Source organism: Musca autumnalis, unplaced genomic scaffold (assembly GCF_047663935.1).
Source record: "Musca autumnalis isolate F117 unplaced genomic scaffold, ASM4766393v1 scaffold_1, whole genome shotgun sequence".
NCBI classification, from domain to species: domain Eukaryota; kingdom Metazoa; phylum Arthropoda; class Insecta; order Diptera; family Muscidae; genus Musca; species Musca autumnalis.
The window spans coordinates 251,620,353-251,640,623 of NW_027411644.1; the positions used below are offsets into that span (position 1 = coordinate 251,620,353).

Here is a 20,271-nt window from a genome sequence, read left to right on the forward strand (position 1 = left end):
TCTGGTAAAAAATTCACGATGTGCAAAGTATGGACCAAATCGGGTACTCCCTTCAAGAGTTATCGTGCGCACAAATGTTTTGAACATTTTCGAACTTTTGTGGAGGAACTGAAACTAAGTTTGGTCAAAATATTACGAAAGTCAAATTTTGGACCGAATCGGTTGATCCGTTCGAGAGTTATCGTGTGCTCCAGCCAGCCAGACAGACGTACAGATGGACGGACATGGCTAAATCAACTCCAAATTGTCTGAAACGGATTTCGTCCAAAAATACTTGGGGTTTAAAACCATTATTTCGATGAGGCACATTTTGCCCGTATGAGAGTGTATATACCCTCAATAGCATAAGTGCTGATTGTATAAAAAAAAACATAAGAAAGAAAATTTGATCAACAAAAAAGCGTCAGAAAAAATTTTTTCCTTCGATATTCATACGACATTATTCCGAAATCGTTCAGAAATCGTTACGAAGATTCGGAAGGTACTTCCAATTTTCGTACGACATTATTCTGAAGTCGTTCAGAACTCTGTACGAAAATTCGGAAGAAAAAATTCGCATTCTGAATTTCCGAAGGATTTTCTACCGATTTCGTTCCGAAATCTGACCCAAATCGATCCGATTTAGATCCGAAATTTCGCTCCGAAATTATGTCAACCACAACTTTCATACAACTTTCGTTGAGATATCGTTACGATTTCTGATCCGACATCGGACGTTTCCAAATTTCGTTACGATGTCTGTAAGATTGGTTTGCTGGTTATTTTACCAATGATCGATGTTTTCTACCAATTCAACATCCGAAATACCACGTTACAGTCATTCCATTTGGATCAGCGTTAGGCAAGAGAGCACAAACGTGCTCTAAGTGAACGTCTCTCTCCACGCACACAATTTAACTAATTGAAAAAGCATGCACTGACACAATGACACCCCGTAAAGTATGCAATAGAAAACCAGTAAGGAAAGGATCAGAGTCGGGCGGGGCCGACTATATAATACCCTACACCACTGTGAATATGTTAAATATATATGGGAGCTAAATCCAAATCAGAACAGATTTCGATATAATTTTCACATTTATTTGTAGACCAAATTCCGTCACATAGTCCAAATACGTGCATCAAATACCTCAAAGCGGTCGAAAATATATATGGGAGCTATATCCAAATTTGAACCGATTTTTATATAATTTGGCACACTTATTTCGAGACTAAATACCGTCTCACATTCTAAATTTAATTGAAATTGGACATATATAGCGTGTTTCCTGCACCAAATGCCTTAAATCGGGCGAAAATATATATGGGGGCTATATCCAAATCTGAACCGATTTCTATATAATTTGGCATACTTTTTTCTAGACTAAATTCCGTCGCACATTCCAAATTTGATTGAAATCGGACATATATTGCGTGTTTCGTGCACCAAATGCCTTAAATCGGGCGAAGATATATATGCGGGCTATATCCAATTCCGAACCGATTTTTACCAAAATAAATAGCGTTCGTCCTTTGGCCAAAAAAACTATCTTCCTCAATTTTCATGCTAATCGGACAATAAATGCGACCTGTACTTTGTTTACAAAAATACATGGACAGACGGACAGACAGACGGACATGCGTAAATCGACTCAGAAAGTGATTCTATGTATATACCTAAAAGGAACTATCGGTCTATCTCGTTTCCTCTCTCGTTACAAACTAATGCACAAAGACATAATAACCCTTACCACAAGGTGGTGTAGGGTATAAATATGGTGCCTATCGCTGATTTCGATTATGCGTGTACATTGTACAACCTTCAAAATACATACATACGTAAAATCTGAAGGTACTTCCCAGCTGAAAAAAAAACGATTTTGTTGCCGAATTCGGTACGAAAGTTCTATGGACAAAAATATTACTGTTCGCGACGGAGGTAAATTCTTGGAAAGTTCAGAGAAAAATCAGATTTTCTAACAGAATTCAGTCCGAATTCGGAAATAAATTCTGGAAAATTCGGACGAAATTTAGATTTCCTTAAGAAGAGCGGTCTGAATTTGGAATGAAATTCTGAAAAAATTGGAAGAAAAATTTAGATTTTCTGAAAATATTCTTGGGCGCTGACGCCTTTGATATTGACACAACACACAACAAACCCCACTCAGAGACAAATTTCTTTTAATACGCTATTTACGAAAAATTAAAAATGTCAAACGTTCTAATGACTTTTCCTGTTATCATTTGGTGATTAATAGTAGAACAATGTGCACGTTTAACTTGAAGCTATCAACACTAGCTTCAATTATTATATGTTGCATTTATATTTAAAAAAAACTAAAAATTGTATATGCGAATTTCATAAACAATAAATTAGTTTTTCGATAACTACCAAACAAAAGCATCCCTTAGAAAATCGATTAGAAATCGGAACGAAGAATCTTAAGATACTTCAGAAAATGTGCAGAGATTCTTAAAAAAAACTTTTAGAAAATCGTTAAAATTTCTAAGAAAAAAATAGAGAAATCGGCAAATTTCTAAAAAAAATATTAAGAAAATCTCAGAAAAAATCGGAAATCAGAGCAATCGGAAAAAATTGTTAGCTCGGTTCATATTGGAAATAAACCAAACTATGAACTTATACTGATCATTTTCTACGTGAAGATTTTCTAACCATTGAGAATCCGAAATACCACTTTACAGTCACTACAGTAGATTAATCCTTTAAAAGACTTCAAATGGAGTGGTATCCTAGTACTACCAATCTGAGAACCCGCAATACCAAGGATTATGGGGACTATTTGAAAACGCGCATCTATACGCACAATTCTCTGTAGCCACGTTTTATACCCATAAACATAAAAAATTAGTCATTTCGGTAGGATAATGTGGCTGAAACCTTAAAAATAACGAAAATCGGGAGATACCGTTCTATGGGGGCTATATAAAAACGTAGACCGATATAGACTATTTTCAATACTAAACATAGTTGGAGTCACGGAAACTTCTGTACCAAATTATAAGCCTCTATCTTAAATATTGCGAGATGTATCTTGATTTCAACAGACGGACGGACGGACATGGTTGTATCGACTTAGGGTTTTATACTGATCAGATATACATATATGCAAACAAAATGACAATGTTAATTATACCCTTTTTTCCTTCAAGTCGCTCCAGTGTCTGGCAGATGATTTTTTTCTGTACTCAGGTATATAAGGAATTATTTTTTCTCCATCAGTTGTAGTTTATAAGATTGATATGTCGGTAGTGGCTTAGAACACTAAGACGTAGGCTACACCTTGTGTTGGCTGGCGAGTACCTAGTATCGAACCACATGTGCATTATGGTTATGACTTTTTGACATTTTTTCTCAAAAATTATTTCCTGTAGTGAGAATGAATAAACTTCGCCCTATGAATGGCTAAAATAACATTCATTCCAGTTTATTATAAAAAAGATTCCGAACAAATCACTTTGAAAATGAAGTGAAAAAAATGTCTCAAAAAATTATTTTCTGTTGCACGAATGAATGGCTTTTGCTAATAATGACTAAAATAACTTTTATTCCATTTAAATTTTAAAAAAGGTCCCGCACAAACCACATTTAATTTTTATGATATATGAAATAAAGTTATATAATATTAAATGATATATATGTTAAAATAGGATGATAAAATTAGTGAGAACCAAACAATTTTGTGTGCTCCCATACCTTGTTTACAGTGAAATATCTGCTTATAGTGACTTCAAAAAATTATTAAAAGTTCTGAAAAATAAAAACTTTTTGGTGCGGAAGCTTTTTTATTGAATCACTTTAAAATTAAGATTTTATGCAATCTTAGGTAAAAACTCATCAAAATATCATACAGGGATACGAGGTTGTAAAAAAATCATAACCCTAATGTGCATACACGAGTAAGCCAAAACTACTGTACTCACAACTGCCTTTATTTTGCCCTGCAATAATGTTGTTGGGTTTAATAAAACTAAAAGTCTTCAATACTACAATTAAATCGTGACAATATAAACTTCTTAAGCTTGACAAAGTTGCACCACTATATTCCCTTCCCACTTCTCTTGCTCCAAAGTGTTATCAAAATACTTCAATGATGCTAAGTAAATCGCAATGACAAACAGTTTTCGTTTTTCAAAGAATATTAAAATGATAATGTATAGAAAATAATATTTAATTTGCAAATTTAATATCCACTTCCTTAATAACAAACAAAAATTAGACAGCAATAACTTTTTTTGGCAATTAAATTTTTTTTCTTCACCCAAAATTAATTGACGGAATGAATGACGTAGTTGGGTATCGAACAGATAATTTGAGGTATTTGCTTATTGTTTTCATTGAAGTCGATAAGAAAAAGATTACATCACAATTATGAATGAAACCGGTATAATAAGGTTAATAATTTTTGAGTGATAAAATTTATTTTTTAGGCACATCGCGTATCATTTCAAACCAGTCATCTGCAGGCAAATGAAGGACGTCATAAACAATTGTTGAAAGTGAAATATTTGATAATAAATAGTATTATATAGGAACAATGGAATTTTGAGGGGGGAAAATTCCCTATTTGAGAAACATATGGGGATTTCTAAGTCAAATCGGACATTTTTGCAAAAGATGGTTTTTGATTTCCTTTATTATACAGTACACCCCATTGTGGTAAGGGGTATTATGTATTTGTGCATTTGTATGTAACATAAAAAAGGAAACGAAATAGACCCATAGTTCCTTTTGGGGATATACATATAATCACTTTCTGAGTCAAATTATGTATATCCGTCCGTCTGTCTGTCTGTCTGTCCGTCTGTCCATGTATTTTTGTTCGCAACGTACAGGTCGCATTTTTTGTCCGATTCAGCTGAAAATTGGGGACTACACCTTTTTTAGCCATAGGAAGAACGCTATTGCTTTTGGTGAAAATCGGTTCAGATTTGGATATAGCTCTCATATATATTTTCGGCCGACTTGACGTATATGCTGCACCAAACACGCTATGATTTTTATGAAATTTAGAATATGTGACTGAATTCGGTCTGAAAATAAATGTGCCAAATTACATCGAAATTGGTTCAGATTTGGATATAGCTCCCATGTATATTTTCGGCCGATTTGACGTATTTGCGGCACCAAACACGCTAAAAACGTCCGAAATCGGCTCAGATTTGGATATATCGAAATCGGCTCATATTTGGATATATCGAAATCGGCTCAGATTTGGATATAGCTCTTATATATATTTTCGTCCGATTTTTGCTGCACCAAACACCCTTTATATGTTTGCTTTCGATGAAATATGGAATGTGTGACTGAGTGCAGTCTAAAAATAAATGTGCCAAAGTATATCGAAATCGGTTCAGATTTGGATATAGCTCCCATATATGTATATGTTCGGCCGATTTGACGTAAATGCTGCACCAAACACGCTATATACGTCTAATATTGATGAAATTTGGATTGTGTGACTGAACTCGGTCTAGAAATTAGTGTGCCAAATTATATTGAAATCGGGTCAGATTTGGATATAGCTCCCATATATATTTTCGACCGATTTTAAGTATTTGCTGCACCAAACACGCTATATACGTCGGATTTTGATGAAATTTGGAATGTGTGACTGAACTCTGTCTAGAAATAAGTATGCCAAATTATATCAAAACCGGTTTAGATTTAAGTATATTGGTACCCAGTATAAACATACTGATACATTTTGCCATTTCTTTAATATACTTTTTAATACTTTGTTCACTTTTATTATAAAATTGTTAAGAAAGCGCAAAGAAAAAAATTCGAAATTCGTATACGAAAATTTTGCAAATATGCCCTCTTTTTAGTTATTAATTATTTATGCTAATAATTCGATATCATTTCGTTTTCACATAAATTTCATATATTTTGCTTTCTATCAGAACAACAAGACATTAATGTTCCTCGAAATTGATGTTAATGATAAAAATATGAAAAAATAACCGTTGTGGGTTCAAGAGAAGAAAACATAAAAAAACCCGGATACATAATGAATTATTATTCTAAGGGAACTACCGAAGAGAAACTATGCAAAAGAACTACAATGGGATATGAGTAAAGATAAGGTAACGTCAGGCAAATATTGGATATTGGAATATTGGAAGATAAGGTCACGTTATACAAATATTGGATTGAAATTTGTTTTCTCATATTTGCCTTTCGCCTTTGAAGAATACTTGCTGGCAAGTTACATTTATAGAAGGTAGAAGTGTATTTGTATTTTTACTTTTTTTGTAAATTTGGTTTTCAAAATGTAATGGGGTCTACTCATGAAATTTGAAACTTCGATATTTGCTACCATAAAATACTTCTTGTCATCCTAAAAGTGTAATAAAAAGTACCTAAGACAGTTCTGAATTCTTTATATTTACATTTTGATTCAAATTTGTTCTATTTTAGAGGATTATCAAAATGTATTTATGTTTTTCCTGAGAACATTTTAATAACGACCCTATTATTCAATGTTTTCTTTGACATTTAATTTTCAATAACAACAATGCTGTTTTTGTAAATTTGTTAGTTGTTGTAATTCATGCATCTACCTCCTATAAATTTGCCTTGACACTTTTTTGGCATATATTTGCTAAATGTGACCGTACATTAATCTCATTTTAAAAAAATACAAGAGTGGACATTATATTCCAAAGAACGAAATTTTAAAGATCAAAATATTAAACAAATTATGCTGTGATTTCAAAATTATTGATCATATATTACCATATATGCCTTTCCTGCATTTTTTTAAATTATTAATATTTCGTAACCTCTTAGAAAAAACACGACATAATTTCGAAATTCAGTCATAGACTAACCCCCAGTTTTTGTAACTAATTTTTGTTCGTTCGTCTATATTCGTAATAATTTAGCCATCTATAGCTCTGCCCCCAGATGACATACAGACCTAATTTTTCGTAGACGCGTTCCATGTTTAGTAAAGAATTCCTCATATAAAAATCAGCGCTCTACATTTGCGCTAATGCGAGTAAATCGATCTACAATTTTTGACAATTCGTGTGAGAAGAAAAAAATTGTTTACAAAAACTGGGGGTAATTTTATATTGAATTTATAGACGACGCACAGTGCGAAATTTGGGAAGTTTAGTGGAACTTTAAGGGATTTTCAAAGTACATGAAATTAATTAAACTTTTATTGAATTCGTTAGCTAAGTACTCCACTGCAAATGGTCCATACTCAGTTTGCCGATTTACTCCACGAAACGACTTAAAAATTCACTTAAAGTTGCACTTTTGTTTAATATTTTTTTTTTAAGAAATGAATTTTTGTTTCATAAAAAAAATGGAGGTGGCGCGGACAAATGGTAAGTCAGTATGCCATGATTTATTTTTCTTAATATTTTACAAAACAATTATGATATTTTACACTTTAAAAAACGCAGAAAACCCTTATCGTGCAATTTTAGTCGGAAAGAAGTGATTTTTTGAAGTTTTCAAAATTATAATTTTTTATTTTCCGTGGACATTTCAAAAGTGAGTTCCGTACATTCATGTGTTAAGATATGTATATATAATCTGAAAGATTGTATTCTCCTCTGTTCGCAAAGCTATAAAACTGCTGCGGTATCTCGCAGTCTTTGAAGATATTCAAGATTTTCTAAATTTTCTCTAAATTTTTTATAGTTTTGACATCTAAATGTTGGTGATTTACATATAGTGCAACATTTTTAGATGCTGCGGTGCAAATACCAAAATACGTTAAAAATTGTAATGCAGTGCAGACCTGAACTTGATCTGAAAGACATTATTAACAAAATTCATGGTACAGACCTGCTGAATGGACCAATAAACATTATAGACACAAATGAAAACAAAAAATATTGGCATTTTACTCCTTAATAGATGTGTAGGGTTGTGGGGCTTCATCCAGAAGTGGACCTATGTTGACAGCTTTTGTGTGAGGAGGTTTTTGTATTCGCTAACATATTATAATTTACATTTGCATCGAAATCGGCTGCAATTTTTGTCTTTAACCTTTAAAATACCCAATATGAGGAAACCCGGCATGTGGGGGCTATTCCAAAACGCGAACCTATATTGAAAATATTTTGTACATAAGTTTTCTATCCGCTGAAAACTCAATATATCAATTTGCATCAAAATCGATTGAAAAATGAATGTAAAACGTAAAAACGGCAGCCACCTTTACATGAGCGCTACAGGAAACCGCGGGTCTATGTGGCCCAATTTGAGCCCCACACTGTAAACTAATATAATAAACATTTGTGCAAAATTTTAGGAATCTACACCTTTTCCTTTAAAAGTTATTAGTAAACTTCCGCTAAAGTGCTCATATTTTGCACTGTGCGACGGAATGTTTTCACCGAGTATGTTCGAATTGAGTGTGGTAACCAAGAAACTCAATATAAAATGTTAAAAAAAATACAAGTTAATAAATAGTTTGTTCTGGTAAAGACTACATGGGGTTAAGGTAAGGTCACATTAGGCAAATATTTGCTCCAGCGATCGGCAATGTGCGCTTTATGAGAGCAAGTGAGCGTAAATAATACATTGAAATTTATGCTCACATGCTCTCAGTAAGCGCACAGTGCCGGTCGCTGGAGCAAATATTTGCCTAATGTGACCTTACCTTTTGTCTTTGATTGGATATATGTTTTCAGATAAATATATCGAAGAAAATATTGCCATGTTCCCCAGAAATCGTCTTCGAACTTTTTTGAGTTTTCGGGTTTGAGTTGAGCGGAAAAATTGAATAATCTGTATCTTCGTTAGTCTATGGTTCAATGTCTCTGTGGACCATAGCACAATAACAAAAGAATAGTTTAAGAACCTTTAACAATCGGCGGCTATTTTCTAAATATATTTCTACGACTATGTCTGCAATTTATAAGCCATTGAGGAAATGTAAAAATATTCCAAAACAATAATCAAATAAATTAAAATTTAAATATTATAAATTCAAGAAAAAAGCAAACATGCTTGCAAAAAACATATTTGAATTTCACAACAAACTATAATATATTAATGAGAATCAGAAAACAGGTATGAATTTTAAAACAAAACAACATAACTCGCTGGTCACATGGTTTTATATTTACATATGTATTTCATAAGCAAATTTTTTGAGTTTTAGGGAAAACGTTCATTCTAAAGGCCTCGACTCATAAGAAGCATGGCATTCTTGCTGAAGTCATATCTGATAAAAGACTAAAGACCAAGTTCGACCTAATAAAATGATTTCAGAATCACATTTGAATTAGGTCGAACTTGGTCTTTAGTCATTTGCCAGATATGACTTAAGCAAGAATACCATGCTTCTTATGTGTCGAGGCCTTAACATTAATTCAAAAGTTGTTCATGGTATAGTTAACTATACCCAGCAAAAATACTCATTACAATACCCCTTACTAACCCATTATTTTAACAAGGGTATGTCGCGCGAATTTAAAGTTGTTTGTGCGTGAACTTTTTCAATATTTAAATGGAATTAAAGTTATTATAATCAATAATAGGCAAAATGTCACTAATTCGTGCAACAGGAACTAATTGTCGAACTTCTCTACAACGAACTTTCCTATATTCCCTACATATTTTCTCTATAACAAAATTCTATTAAGAATTTTTTCCTATAACAAATAAAGCTTGAAACACACAACTTTTTCCCACACATTTCACCTCTCTATAGCGAATACTTCTCTATAAGGAAGCTTTTTAATGCACTCAAACTGATCAACCGATTTGGTCCAAAATGTGATTCTAGTAATATTTTGTTGAAACTTAAATCAAGTTCGAAAAGATGAACCATATCAGTCAGCCTACTCGTTTGAATACTTCTGCCACAAAAGTTCAAATTCTTTCTTTGCATATCGTAATATTTCGAAAATAGTGTTTATCGGTACACTTCTTCTAGTACCTACCCCAAAAAAGTTCAAAAATTGTCGCTAAAATGGTAGTGGATATCTCTTAAACGAAGCTACCGATTTGGTCCAAATTTGGCATCTCGTAATAGTTCGCCCAATCTTAGTTTACGTTCGAAAATTGCCCATATCGGTCACCTCCTCACAAAAACTCAACATGTCCGTAAATCCTTTTGAAATTATTTAATGATATTTTTTTGTTCGTGGGCAAGTCCATCTTTTCTGATATAATGGTTCAAAATCTCTAAATTATATGGTGACCAACTGAAATGAATCGTGGTGCTGTATCTATTGAGAATCGGGCGGTATCGTTCTATACACAAAGGTTACTAAGGTGGTTTTAACACAAAGGAAACAAATCAATGTCGGATTTTTTTAGGCGGCACCCTTCTAAAGTTTTTAGTATTGTTAGATTTTAAGATTGCCATAGTAATTTGCATGGAGCCAAAGGTGAACTTTCCCGAAATGGCACTACAGTTCTTTGTTGTGGCCAAAACATTAATCCTACAAAAAATTTTGAACATCGGCTCGGATTTTAATATTAGCTATATGTACATATATAGGGCCCATGGAAACTTTGAGGCCCCAGTGGCACGTGTTAACATATTCCGATTGTGCTCAAACTCTAGCAGTCTAAAAACCGAACAAAATTAAACACTTTATGAGGTTGCCGCCTAAAAAATCCGACATCGATTTTTTAAAACCACCCTAATGTATACCGACAATTCTGTGCAGATATATGTTAAAGCTCCAACGGAGACTAAATAATGTGGGTGAGAATGTGGCTAAAACCTTCACAATATTGAAAATAGGGAGGTACTGTTCTATGAGAGGTACATATCAAAGCGTGGAGCTGTGCCAATCATTCTCTGTGGGAATGATTTAATCCCTCAACGAAATTTCAGCTATTTCTGTTGGATACTAATTCCCAAAATCAAGTGGTACCGTCCTATGGGGACTATATAAAAACGTGGGCCTATACCTACAATTCTCTGCAGAAATGTTGTTTACCCACAATCAAGAATAAATACCAAATATCAGCTATTGCAGTTAGATCATGCAGTTAAAGCCTTAAAATTTCCCAAATTCGGAAAGTACAGTTCACTTGGGGGTAAAATCAAAACGCCGACCTTCATTGACATTTTTCTGGTGACAAATTTTGTAGTACCAACGAAGATGACATACCAAATTTCAGCCAAAGGAGCTAAAAGCTTAAAAATACCGAAAATCGGAAGGTATTGTACTATGGGGGCTGCTATATCAAAACGTTGATCTATGTTCACATGGAGAAGTTTTTAACCACAGAGGAGAACGGCGCACAATGGTTCAGAAATTGATTTTATTGGCCAAAATCCCAATCACCGATTATTAATTTTTATATAGGATAGGGTGCCACCGTGGTGCAATGGTATGCACACCCGCCTTGCACGCTGAAGGTCGTGGGTTCGATTCCCCGGCCAAGCAACATCAAATAATTTTCAACAATGGCAAAATACCCCTCAGTAATGTTGGCGACTTTTCCTGAGTATTTCAGCCATGTACAACTTCTCTACAAAAGTGGTGTCTTAGACACGCCGTTCGGACTCGGCGATAAACTGTAGGTCCCATATCATTGAGCTAATATGAATCGGGGTGCACTCATTGATACGAGAGAAGTCTCCCTTGTCCCTTATGGGATGTTGTGGAACAATTATTATAGGATTCGAAACTAAGGAAACCAACAAAAAATTAAGTCAATATATTGGAATTTGTGGCCGTGAAGTGCTCCTAAAGACGACAGTCTTTCCCAATTTCGGAAAATATGTCATTTTTGCAAATATCTGGTCAAAGTAATAGTCATTTTTCGGAAACCATAACAGATTTGTATTCATTGTTAGATAGGTGTTAATAAATTACCAAAGCTTTTACACAAAAAAAAGCTATTTTACTTTTCTTCAGGTACTAAATTCCAACTTTAGTTGACTAGAAGTTTTAGGGAACAGCATGGGACAAGGTTTCGTTTTCGCAAAAAGATGCCTGGTAGTGTCCTCTTTCAGTCAATAGGTATGTATTTTATACCCGTTCCGCTCCATCCATTCCATTTAACACTTTTTATACCCTACACCACACTATGGTAAGGGGTATTTTGTGTTAGTGCATTTGTATGTAACATGTATAAGGAAAAGAGATAGAGATAGACCCATAGTTCCTTCTAGGGATATGCATAGAATCACTTTCTGAGTCGCAACGTACAGGTCGCATTTATTGCCCCATTGGGCTGAAAATTGGGGAAGATTTGGATATAGCTCCCACATATATTTTCCTCCGATTTGAGGTATTTGATGCATCCAATACGCTATATCTGTCCAATTTTGATGAAATTTGGAATATATGACGGAATTAGGTATATAATAAATGTGCCAAATTATATCGAAATTGGCTTTGGATATAGCTACCATACCTATATCTGTCCAATTTTGATGCAATTTGGAACGTATGCCGGAATTTGATATATAAATAAATTTGCCAAATTATATCGAAATCGATTCAGATTTGGATATAGCTCACATATATATTTTCGGCCGATTTGAGGTATTTAATGCATCAAACAGCTATACCTGTCTAATTTTGATGAAATTTGGAATATATGACGGAATTAGGTCTATATATAAGTGTGCCAAATTATATCGAAATCGATTCAGATTTGGATATAGCTCCCATATATATTTTCGACCGATTTTAGGAATTTGGTGCAACAATCTCGCCATGTATGTCCAATTTTGATGAAATTTTAAATGTGTGACCCTAAAAAATTGCGTTATAGTTGGGACACCCTCTATTTTATACCCGTCCAGCTCAGTCAGTTTAATTCTTTTTGTGCATTTGTGTGTAACATGCATAAGGAAAAGAGATATACCCATAGTTCCTTCTAGGCATATGCATGGAATCACTTTCTTTCGCATTTATTGTCCGATTTGGGGAAGATCATTTTTTTAGCCGTCGGAAGAAAGCTATTGCTTTTGGTGAAATTCGGTTCAGATTTGGATATAGCTCCCACATATATTTTCGGCCGATTTGAGGTATTTGATGCACCAAAAACGCTAAATCTGTCCAATTTTGATGTAATTTGGAACATGTGATGGAATAAGGTCCATAGATAAATGTGCCAAATTATGTCGAAATCGGTTTGGATTTGGATATAGCTCCTATATATATTTTCGGCCGATTTGAGGTATTTGAGGCATCAAACACGCTATATCAGTCCAATTTTGATGATGGAATATATGACGGAATTAGGTCTATGGATAAATGTGCCAAATTATATCGAAATCAGTTAAGATTTGGATATAGCTCCCATATATACATATTTTTTTAAATGTGTGACGGAATTTGGACTAGAAATAAGTTCGCCAAAATATTTTGAAAACGGTTCAGGTTTGCATATAGCTCCCATATATGTTTGCCCGATTTCTTGGAGTTGACACACCAAATACAAAATTGGATATACATTCTGATGAAAGTTGGAAAATGCGACTCAATGTGGTCTAGAAAAAATTGGCCAAATTATTTTTAAGGCATGGTGTTGTAGGGAATCATATATTTGCAAACACGTTCGTCGGGGTTGTGTGAGGTTGCCAAAGAAAAACTTCTCATTGAACAAGAAACAAGGTAACTGACGAGATCCTGTAGCGAGGATCGACACTAGTCTTCCCTGCCGTACCCCTTTGTGAACAATGTCAAACTTTCTCCACTAATAAATTAGTTGTTTTAAAATATTAAAACAACAACAATGGGATTAAGCCAGACTATTAAAAAAAACTGATGCAAAATATTTAAAGAAAACTCAAAATTTTAATTTTGACCTTGAATTCCTCTGCAAATACTAGACCGAATTTGATAGTTTCTGATTCACCGGAGAGCTGGTTGTGTTATCTTTCGAACAGAAAGTTACAGAATTTTGACCAGAAAAAAACACGATTCTAAACCACTGTGCAGTGTACAAATAAAAAGACCTCATGAAATAACAGCACAAATCGAAAATTAAAATATGTCCCAAACAGGAAAATATATGGAAAACAACAACAAAAACTACTGGGGACTGTTTTCGTATTTTTGGGGATATTTTTATACCTTCAAAAAACGCAATTTTTTACAACGTCCGATGTACGACTCATATATTTCCCCCGTATAATCTCATATTTAAAAATATTTTACGTATAAGGGGTTTGGAAGGTCAAAACATTCCTCAATAAATTGACATTTATAGTTTGTCAATGAGTTTATACCTTGCCCATATGTATATTTAACAAATATAATTTTTTTAATTCAATATTTCTCTTTTCACTCTGCGAAACCTATTCCCTAACTCAGAAAAGTTTCCTTTATCTCTTTCAATAATTTTAATTACAATAACTTACAACCAAACATTAAAACTTACCATATAAAACAGATAAAAATCTCAGCTTTTCCAGTGGGAATGTCAAATAGGAATAGACGAAGAATAAATGCAACATGGAAATCATAATGATATTTCCCCATTTTAATGGCGCCTTAAATTGAATGCCAAAAACTCGGTCACCCTTGAATTTTTTGGTGTATTCTTCCAAATCGACTTGATGTTTTCTTTCGATATTTTTCACCTCACCATCGACGGCCGAAACTAGTGGCTGGCCATTCTTGGCGGGGAATCCTCCATTGGCAGCAGCTGAACTTTTGCCATTCGTTGTTACACGATGTTTTAATTCGCTCTGTTGTTGTTGTTTTTGTGCAGACATTGAAGTTTCAATGCTGGTGGTACTGCTGCGTTCCGACATTGCTAAATGACCCATGTTTTGTTGTTGGTGATGCTGTTGATGTTGTTGTGGGTAAAGATTTTGTTTGGATTGGCAGTAGATTGCTGTTTTGAAAAATTAACACTAATTTTTTAGAAAATCGAAGTTTTAAATATGTTTTGTTTAACAATTGTTGTTGTTGTTTTTTTGTTTTTGGTACAAAATTTTCAAGTGTTGGTGCTGTACCAAAATTGAAAGTTACAAAATGCAATAGGGTTTTTATGGTGATTGACTAACATTGGTTAAGGTACTCTTATGTTGAACGTTAGATTTGAACTTTTCACTTTCTTCGTTGTTAAAAGTAATTTAGCAGGAAATGCGTCTAATTTATTTTTCTTGTTTTACTTTTCACTTTATCTCTACACTTGAGATTGTAACTTTTTTTCGGGTTGTTATTTTATTTTTAGTAAAAATATTTCATTACTTTTTTTTCTTTTTTAACTTTGGTACATTTGTGTATGTGCGTACATACACGTTGTGTGTAAATTTCTTATATAAAAAACCAAAACGTTTTGGTTTTTTCTTCTTCTTTAACAATTTAAGTTTAACATCCGCTTAGGGCTTATCTAACGACCGTTACACTTAGACGTTTCGTTTACAAATGACCAATGCTGAAGATGTTAAAAATCATTTCTATCGGCCGAGAAAAGCCACAAGATCGATTATAATGCCACTGTCATGCCACAGATACAACGACAAAGGCGACGACGACAACACACAGTTAGTTGTTCAGTTCACAGAAACCGAAACCACAACGAAAGCTTAGCAGCGGCCGACCCTAAGCTATTCTTTTGTGTATGAAGAATTTCAGTTTTAAGCGTTTGCGAGCACCTATGTAAGTGTGTTGGTATGAGTGCCTGCCTGGCTGCGTGCATGTTAGCCCATTCATATGGTAACGCGTTAATGTACGATGAACATGTCACTCATACAATTACAGTTGGTCGGGTTAAGCCACAACTTCATTTTAAGCCAGAGTTGCCATTTTTATTTGTGAAAAATGCAAATGAAAATAAAACACGTCGTATTGTGGTTAATTTGGGGTTTTTACACGACGTACTGGAATCATATTTGTACTTATAATAACATTGATTTTTGGGGTTTTTACACGACGTACTTATGTACTTATAAATACGTCAATTTGTTTGTAATGACGTTATTAGCGGTATTCCGATTTCTCAGTGAACTGGTGGTCATACTAATTCTGTGATTGTTACAAACAAACCTTTGGAAATGCGTTGACTCTGAACTTGAATGTATAATGTATGGCTTATTAGTTTTGTTATGTTGTTATTTCAGACCTAGGGAAATTGTTTATTCCTCATATTGATTTATTAAAATTCATAATTATTAAAAGCTACTAATTAATTTTGAAACAAACTAAGACCTACATTTAAAGACTAAGACCCCGTTAATGGTAGTCAGCTAACATGAGTCGCCCTATTTATTCACCCATAAGAACTATCAATTCACCCTCAGGAAAAATTATGAATCTCAATTATCCGCTAATCGATTATCCGTAAGCCACCATTATACGGGAAAGGAAAACTCAGAAATTTTCTGTTCATTTTATACCGATAAACAGCGAAAATCTTTATGATTCGGGATAATAATTCATTCGACCAAATTTAGTGGACCAAAGCAATGCACAAATGAATTATTTTAAAATAGTTTTAATCTTTTAAACTCCACGTTAAGTTCATAATTGCTTTTATTTGCAAATATTAACAAGGACGCATGTATTTTGATTAAAAATATATGAAAACATTGTTACTCCATTATCCGGGAAAATAGATTATCCGTAATAATTCCGGTCCAGACTATTACGGAAAATCGAGGTTCGACTGTACGTAAAAAGTGCGAATAACTGAAAAGTAGAAATGGTAAGACTTCGTCTTATTGTGTCTTGCGCTGAGATATTGAGGTAAGTCCGATAAGGGAGTTGCATTAAATAATGGGACGACTTACAAAGACGACAACATAGTAAATGATACTATTTTGCAATATATACATACATATATACACGAAAAAATTCATACAAAATGAGATGACATTCCACAACGTATGGTATGGAGAAAAACTACGTTATATGTATATGGAAAGGAGTTATTATCAAACTATCACTCAATTCAACCAGTGCACGATGGGGCCAATAGCAGGTTTTCGAGGCAAAAAGTCAATTTTTAAAGTGAACAATTTGAAAAAAATAATAACGGATTTCGATTGCCAACACTCTGAATCACTAAAAATAAAAAAATAAATCAATCTGGTAACATCACATAGCGACATACTGATCTGGCAATGGTGACATATTTTCTTATGCATCATTTTCTGACATTCATTATAAATAAGTAGTGAAAGCATTTTAGGCGCCAAAAAGAACATTTCAACATTTTTATATTTTTTTAAAATGGAAAGCTCTTCAATGGGTATGTAAAATAAGATAGTGTTAACAAATAATAAAAATGTTATGTGTGGGAAATGTATTTTTGAGTTAAGATGTTATGTCTTTTTTGGAGTATTTTGCTTTGTTATCCATGTGTTCTCTGGAGTATAACTTTTGAGATCTAGGTAGATCTAGGATATTATATATATGTGGTGAAAGGTATTAATGTGTACTATCATTTTGTGAAAAAATTAGCTGCGCCTATCTGCGCCTTTTCATAAAAATCTGATTTCAGATGTCGTAATACTTAAAAATATGGACATTTTTATGTTTTGGTTGACGAATAATCGGAAACCCATTAATGTTACCAATTGGAATTCGGAAAAATTTAATAGACGTATATAATAATAATAATATATAATTTCAAAGATATCGCAAACTTCGGCTTTTGTGGCGGAATCTTAGCCGATTTTTATTAAAAATTGGAACCTTTTTTTATTAACTTATAACAAACCACAGACAAAACCATGAAATTTGAACAAATGTATATAGGGGAGCTATTTCTATATCTGAACCGATTTCAATATAACTTGACAAACTTATTTGTAGTCCGAATTCCGTAACATTTTCCAAATTTTATTGTAATTTGATGGAATTTGCATGCTTGGTCAATCATTTTCCTGAAATCGGGCGAACATATATATGGGAGCTATATCCAATTCTGAACCGATTTCAATATGATTTGCCAAAAATGTTTCTAGACCAAAATCCGTCACACATTTCAAATTTCATCAAGATTGGACATACATAGCGGGATTGGTGCACCAAATACCTAAAATCGGGCGAAAATATATATGGGAGCAATATCAAAATCTGAACCGATTTCAATATAACTTGGAAAACTTATTTGTAGTCCTAATTCCGTGGTATTTTCCAAATCGCATAAAAATTGGGTAGAATTTGCGTGTTTGGTCCATCAATTGCTTGAAATCGGGCGAACATATATACGGCAGCTATATGTATATATGAACCGATATGAACCAAATTTGGCATATTAGTTTCTAAGCCCATTATAAACATCTGTACAAAATTTGGAAGGTCTAGCTTGCCCCAGTGATTTGTTGCCTCGAAAACCTGTCATTGGCCCCATCGTGCAGTGGAGAGTTATTTTTCTCAATACTGTGTATCAAATGTTGAACAAAAGTATTCAAAAACTATTAAGTAAAGGATAAAAAGCAGGCGGGGCCTACGAAATTTTTCTGCCCTCCACCATATTATGGAGGGTATAATTTTGATGTGATGATGCTGCTCATCAGCAAAACTTTATAGTATATTTTCGCACAGTGGGCTTGGATGCAATATTTAAAATCAACTTTTATTAATGATTGTACTCTTCGATTATCTTGAAATTTTTTTAGATTCACTTTGGCAGTTTTGTTGAGATGTGTGTTTTACCTACTATTTGTATGTAAGTCAAGCTTAATCTCATATTTGTTGTTTTCAAATTTAACAAGTAAAAAAGTATCAGTCGGCTTTGCCGACAGAGATATACCCTCAGCCTGTGTATATTGAAACAATTTTTTCCCCAAAATACGTATGTATTTAGGGGGTTTTAAAAACTTTGGGCGTTTGAACCGACAAAAATGTAGATTAGGATAAAAGATCAAACGTTTTGCGGAAGAGATACTAAGAAGAATGGATCGACATTGAACGGATGTGGATCTCCAGCCACAACATATGGTGCCATAGGAAGTTTTTACACTCTTCGGGCTGTTTGCTCAAGAAGTATGGACTTGTCCCTAAAAAACTTTTACCATCGTAGTTGAGGCAACGAATGCAAGTTGTCTCAACAAAAATCAAAGTGATTCGATATCAGGTCTTAAAGTGGACTTATCCGAAATTGTGTGTTGGAGTTACCGGATGGAGTGTACAAATATAGTCCATATTTGAACCTGATCTATATCTGGTAGATATATTAGGATGTGTAAAGTATAGACCAATTCGGCCACTCCCTACAAGAGTTACCGTACGAACAATTTTTCCGATCATTTTTGAACTTTTGTGGGGGAGGTACCTGAAGGAGTGGACCGATATGGCTTATCTTCAAACTTAAACTATGTTTTGACAAAATATTACTAAGTCCAAATTTTGGACCGACCGGCAGATCCGTTCGAGAGTTATCTTGCGCTTCAACTACCTCATACGGTGTCATAGGGGTTTTTTGCAACTTTCAGGCTATTTTCTTAGGAAGTATGGACTTGCCCCTGATGAAACTTGTACCGTCGTATGGTGGGCAGTGAATACAAGTTGCTAAAACAAAAATCAAAGCTATTCGAGAGATGGCCCTAAACTAAACTTTTCCGAGATTTTGTGTGGGTGGTACCCGAAGAAGTGGACCGATTGTGTCCATATTGAAACCTTATCTAAGTCTCGAACACATTTCACGATGGGCAAAGTATGGACCAAATCGGATACTCCCTTCAAGAGTTATCGTGCGCACAAATTTTCCGAACATTTTCGAACTTTTGTGGGGGAGGTACCGGAAATCAAAATTTTTTCTGCTTTTACTGTCGTATATCTTACTTTATCAACTGGTAATTTGTGGTTTCTCTAGGGACATTTATTCACATAACGAGATTAGTTTGTATTCTGAATTCCATAAAGTAATACCTTCTAACGGACGGGTAAATGCAATGTTTATATTTTTTAATGATTCTAAAATAATAATTGATTGAAATAATAATTGATTAAACTAAGAAGACATCATGGTTTTTGCTAACAAAGAGCAGTATGAATTTGGAATGGAAATAGACGATGGTGTCATGGGTCTAGTTCCCTATGGTTTTCACAGTGATTCTGAAAGCTCATGCTGAAGATTCTACATGGTTTGCAAACAAAAACAAAAGATGCATGGGGCAGAAATACTTGGGAAGACAAAAAAGGACACTATTTGGGATTACAATGTAGCTAAGAAACCGCATACATTAACGGAATTAATCATGAAATTTAATTGAAGGAAAAGGTCTTAAAGCAAAAATACAAGGTCGTAAGTACAACGTGTCATGTTTTATATTAAATATTAGCCGAACCGGTCCACGTTGCTGTCCCTTGAAAAAGCTTTATGCTACCTTTTCTTATGTCAGGCCAGGCCGAACTTGTTAT

The 20,271-nt window shown here is 33.9% G+C and overlaps 1 protein-coding gene across 5 annotated transcripts in view; it reads right to left on the reverse strand.

Annotated features, from left to right (window-relative positions):
* The window catches only part of LOC141389338 (acyl-CoA Delta-9 desaturase), a 122,457-nt gene that overhangs the window by 26,120 nt on the left and 76,066 nt on the right, over positions 1–20,271 (reverse strand). For 3 of the 5 annotated variants that reach the window (XM_073960702.1, XM_073960704.1, XM_073960705.1), the window contains exon 2: positions 14,333–14,791. In XM_073960702.1, the coding sequence (XP_073816803.1) occupies positions 14,333–14,723 (391 nt within the window). In that variant the 5' untranslated portion in view covers positions 14,724–14,791. Of the gene's footprint in view, positions 1–14,332; positions 14,792–14,963; positions 17,950–20,271 lie in introns of those variants that run through there. The other 2 variants (XM_073960701.1, XM_073960700.1) reach the window with 2 other exon arrangements.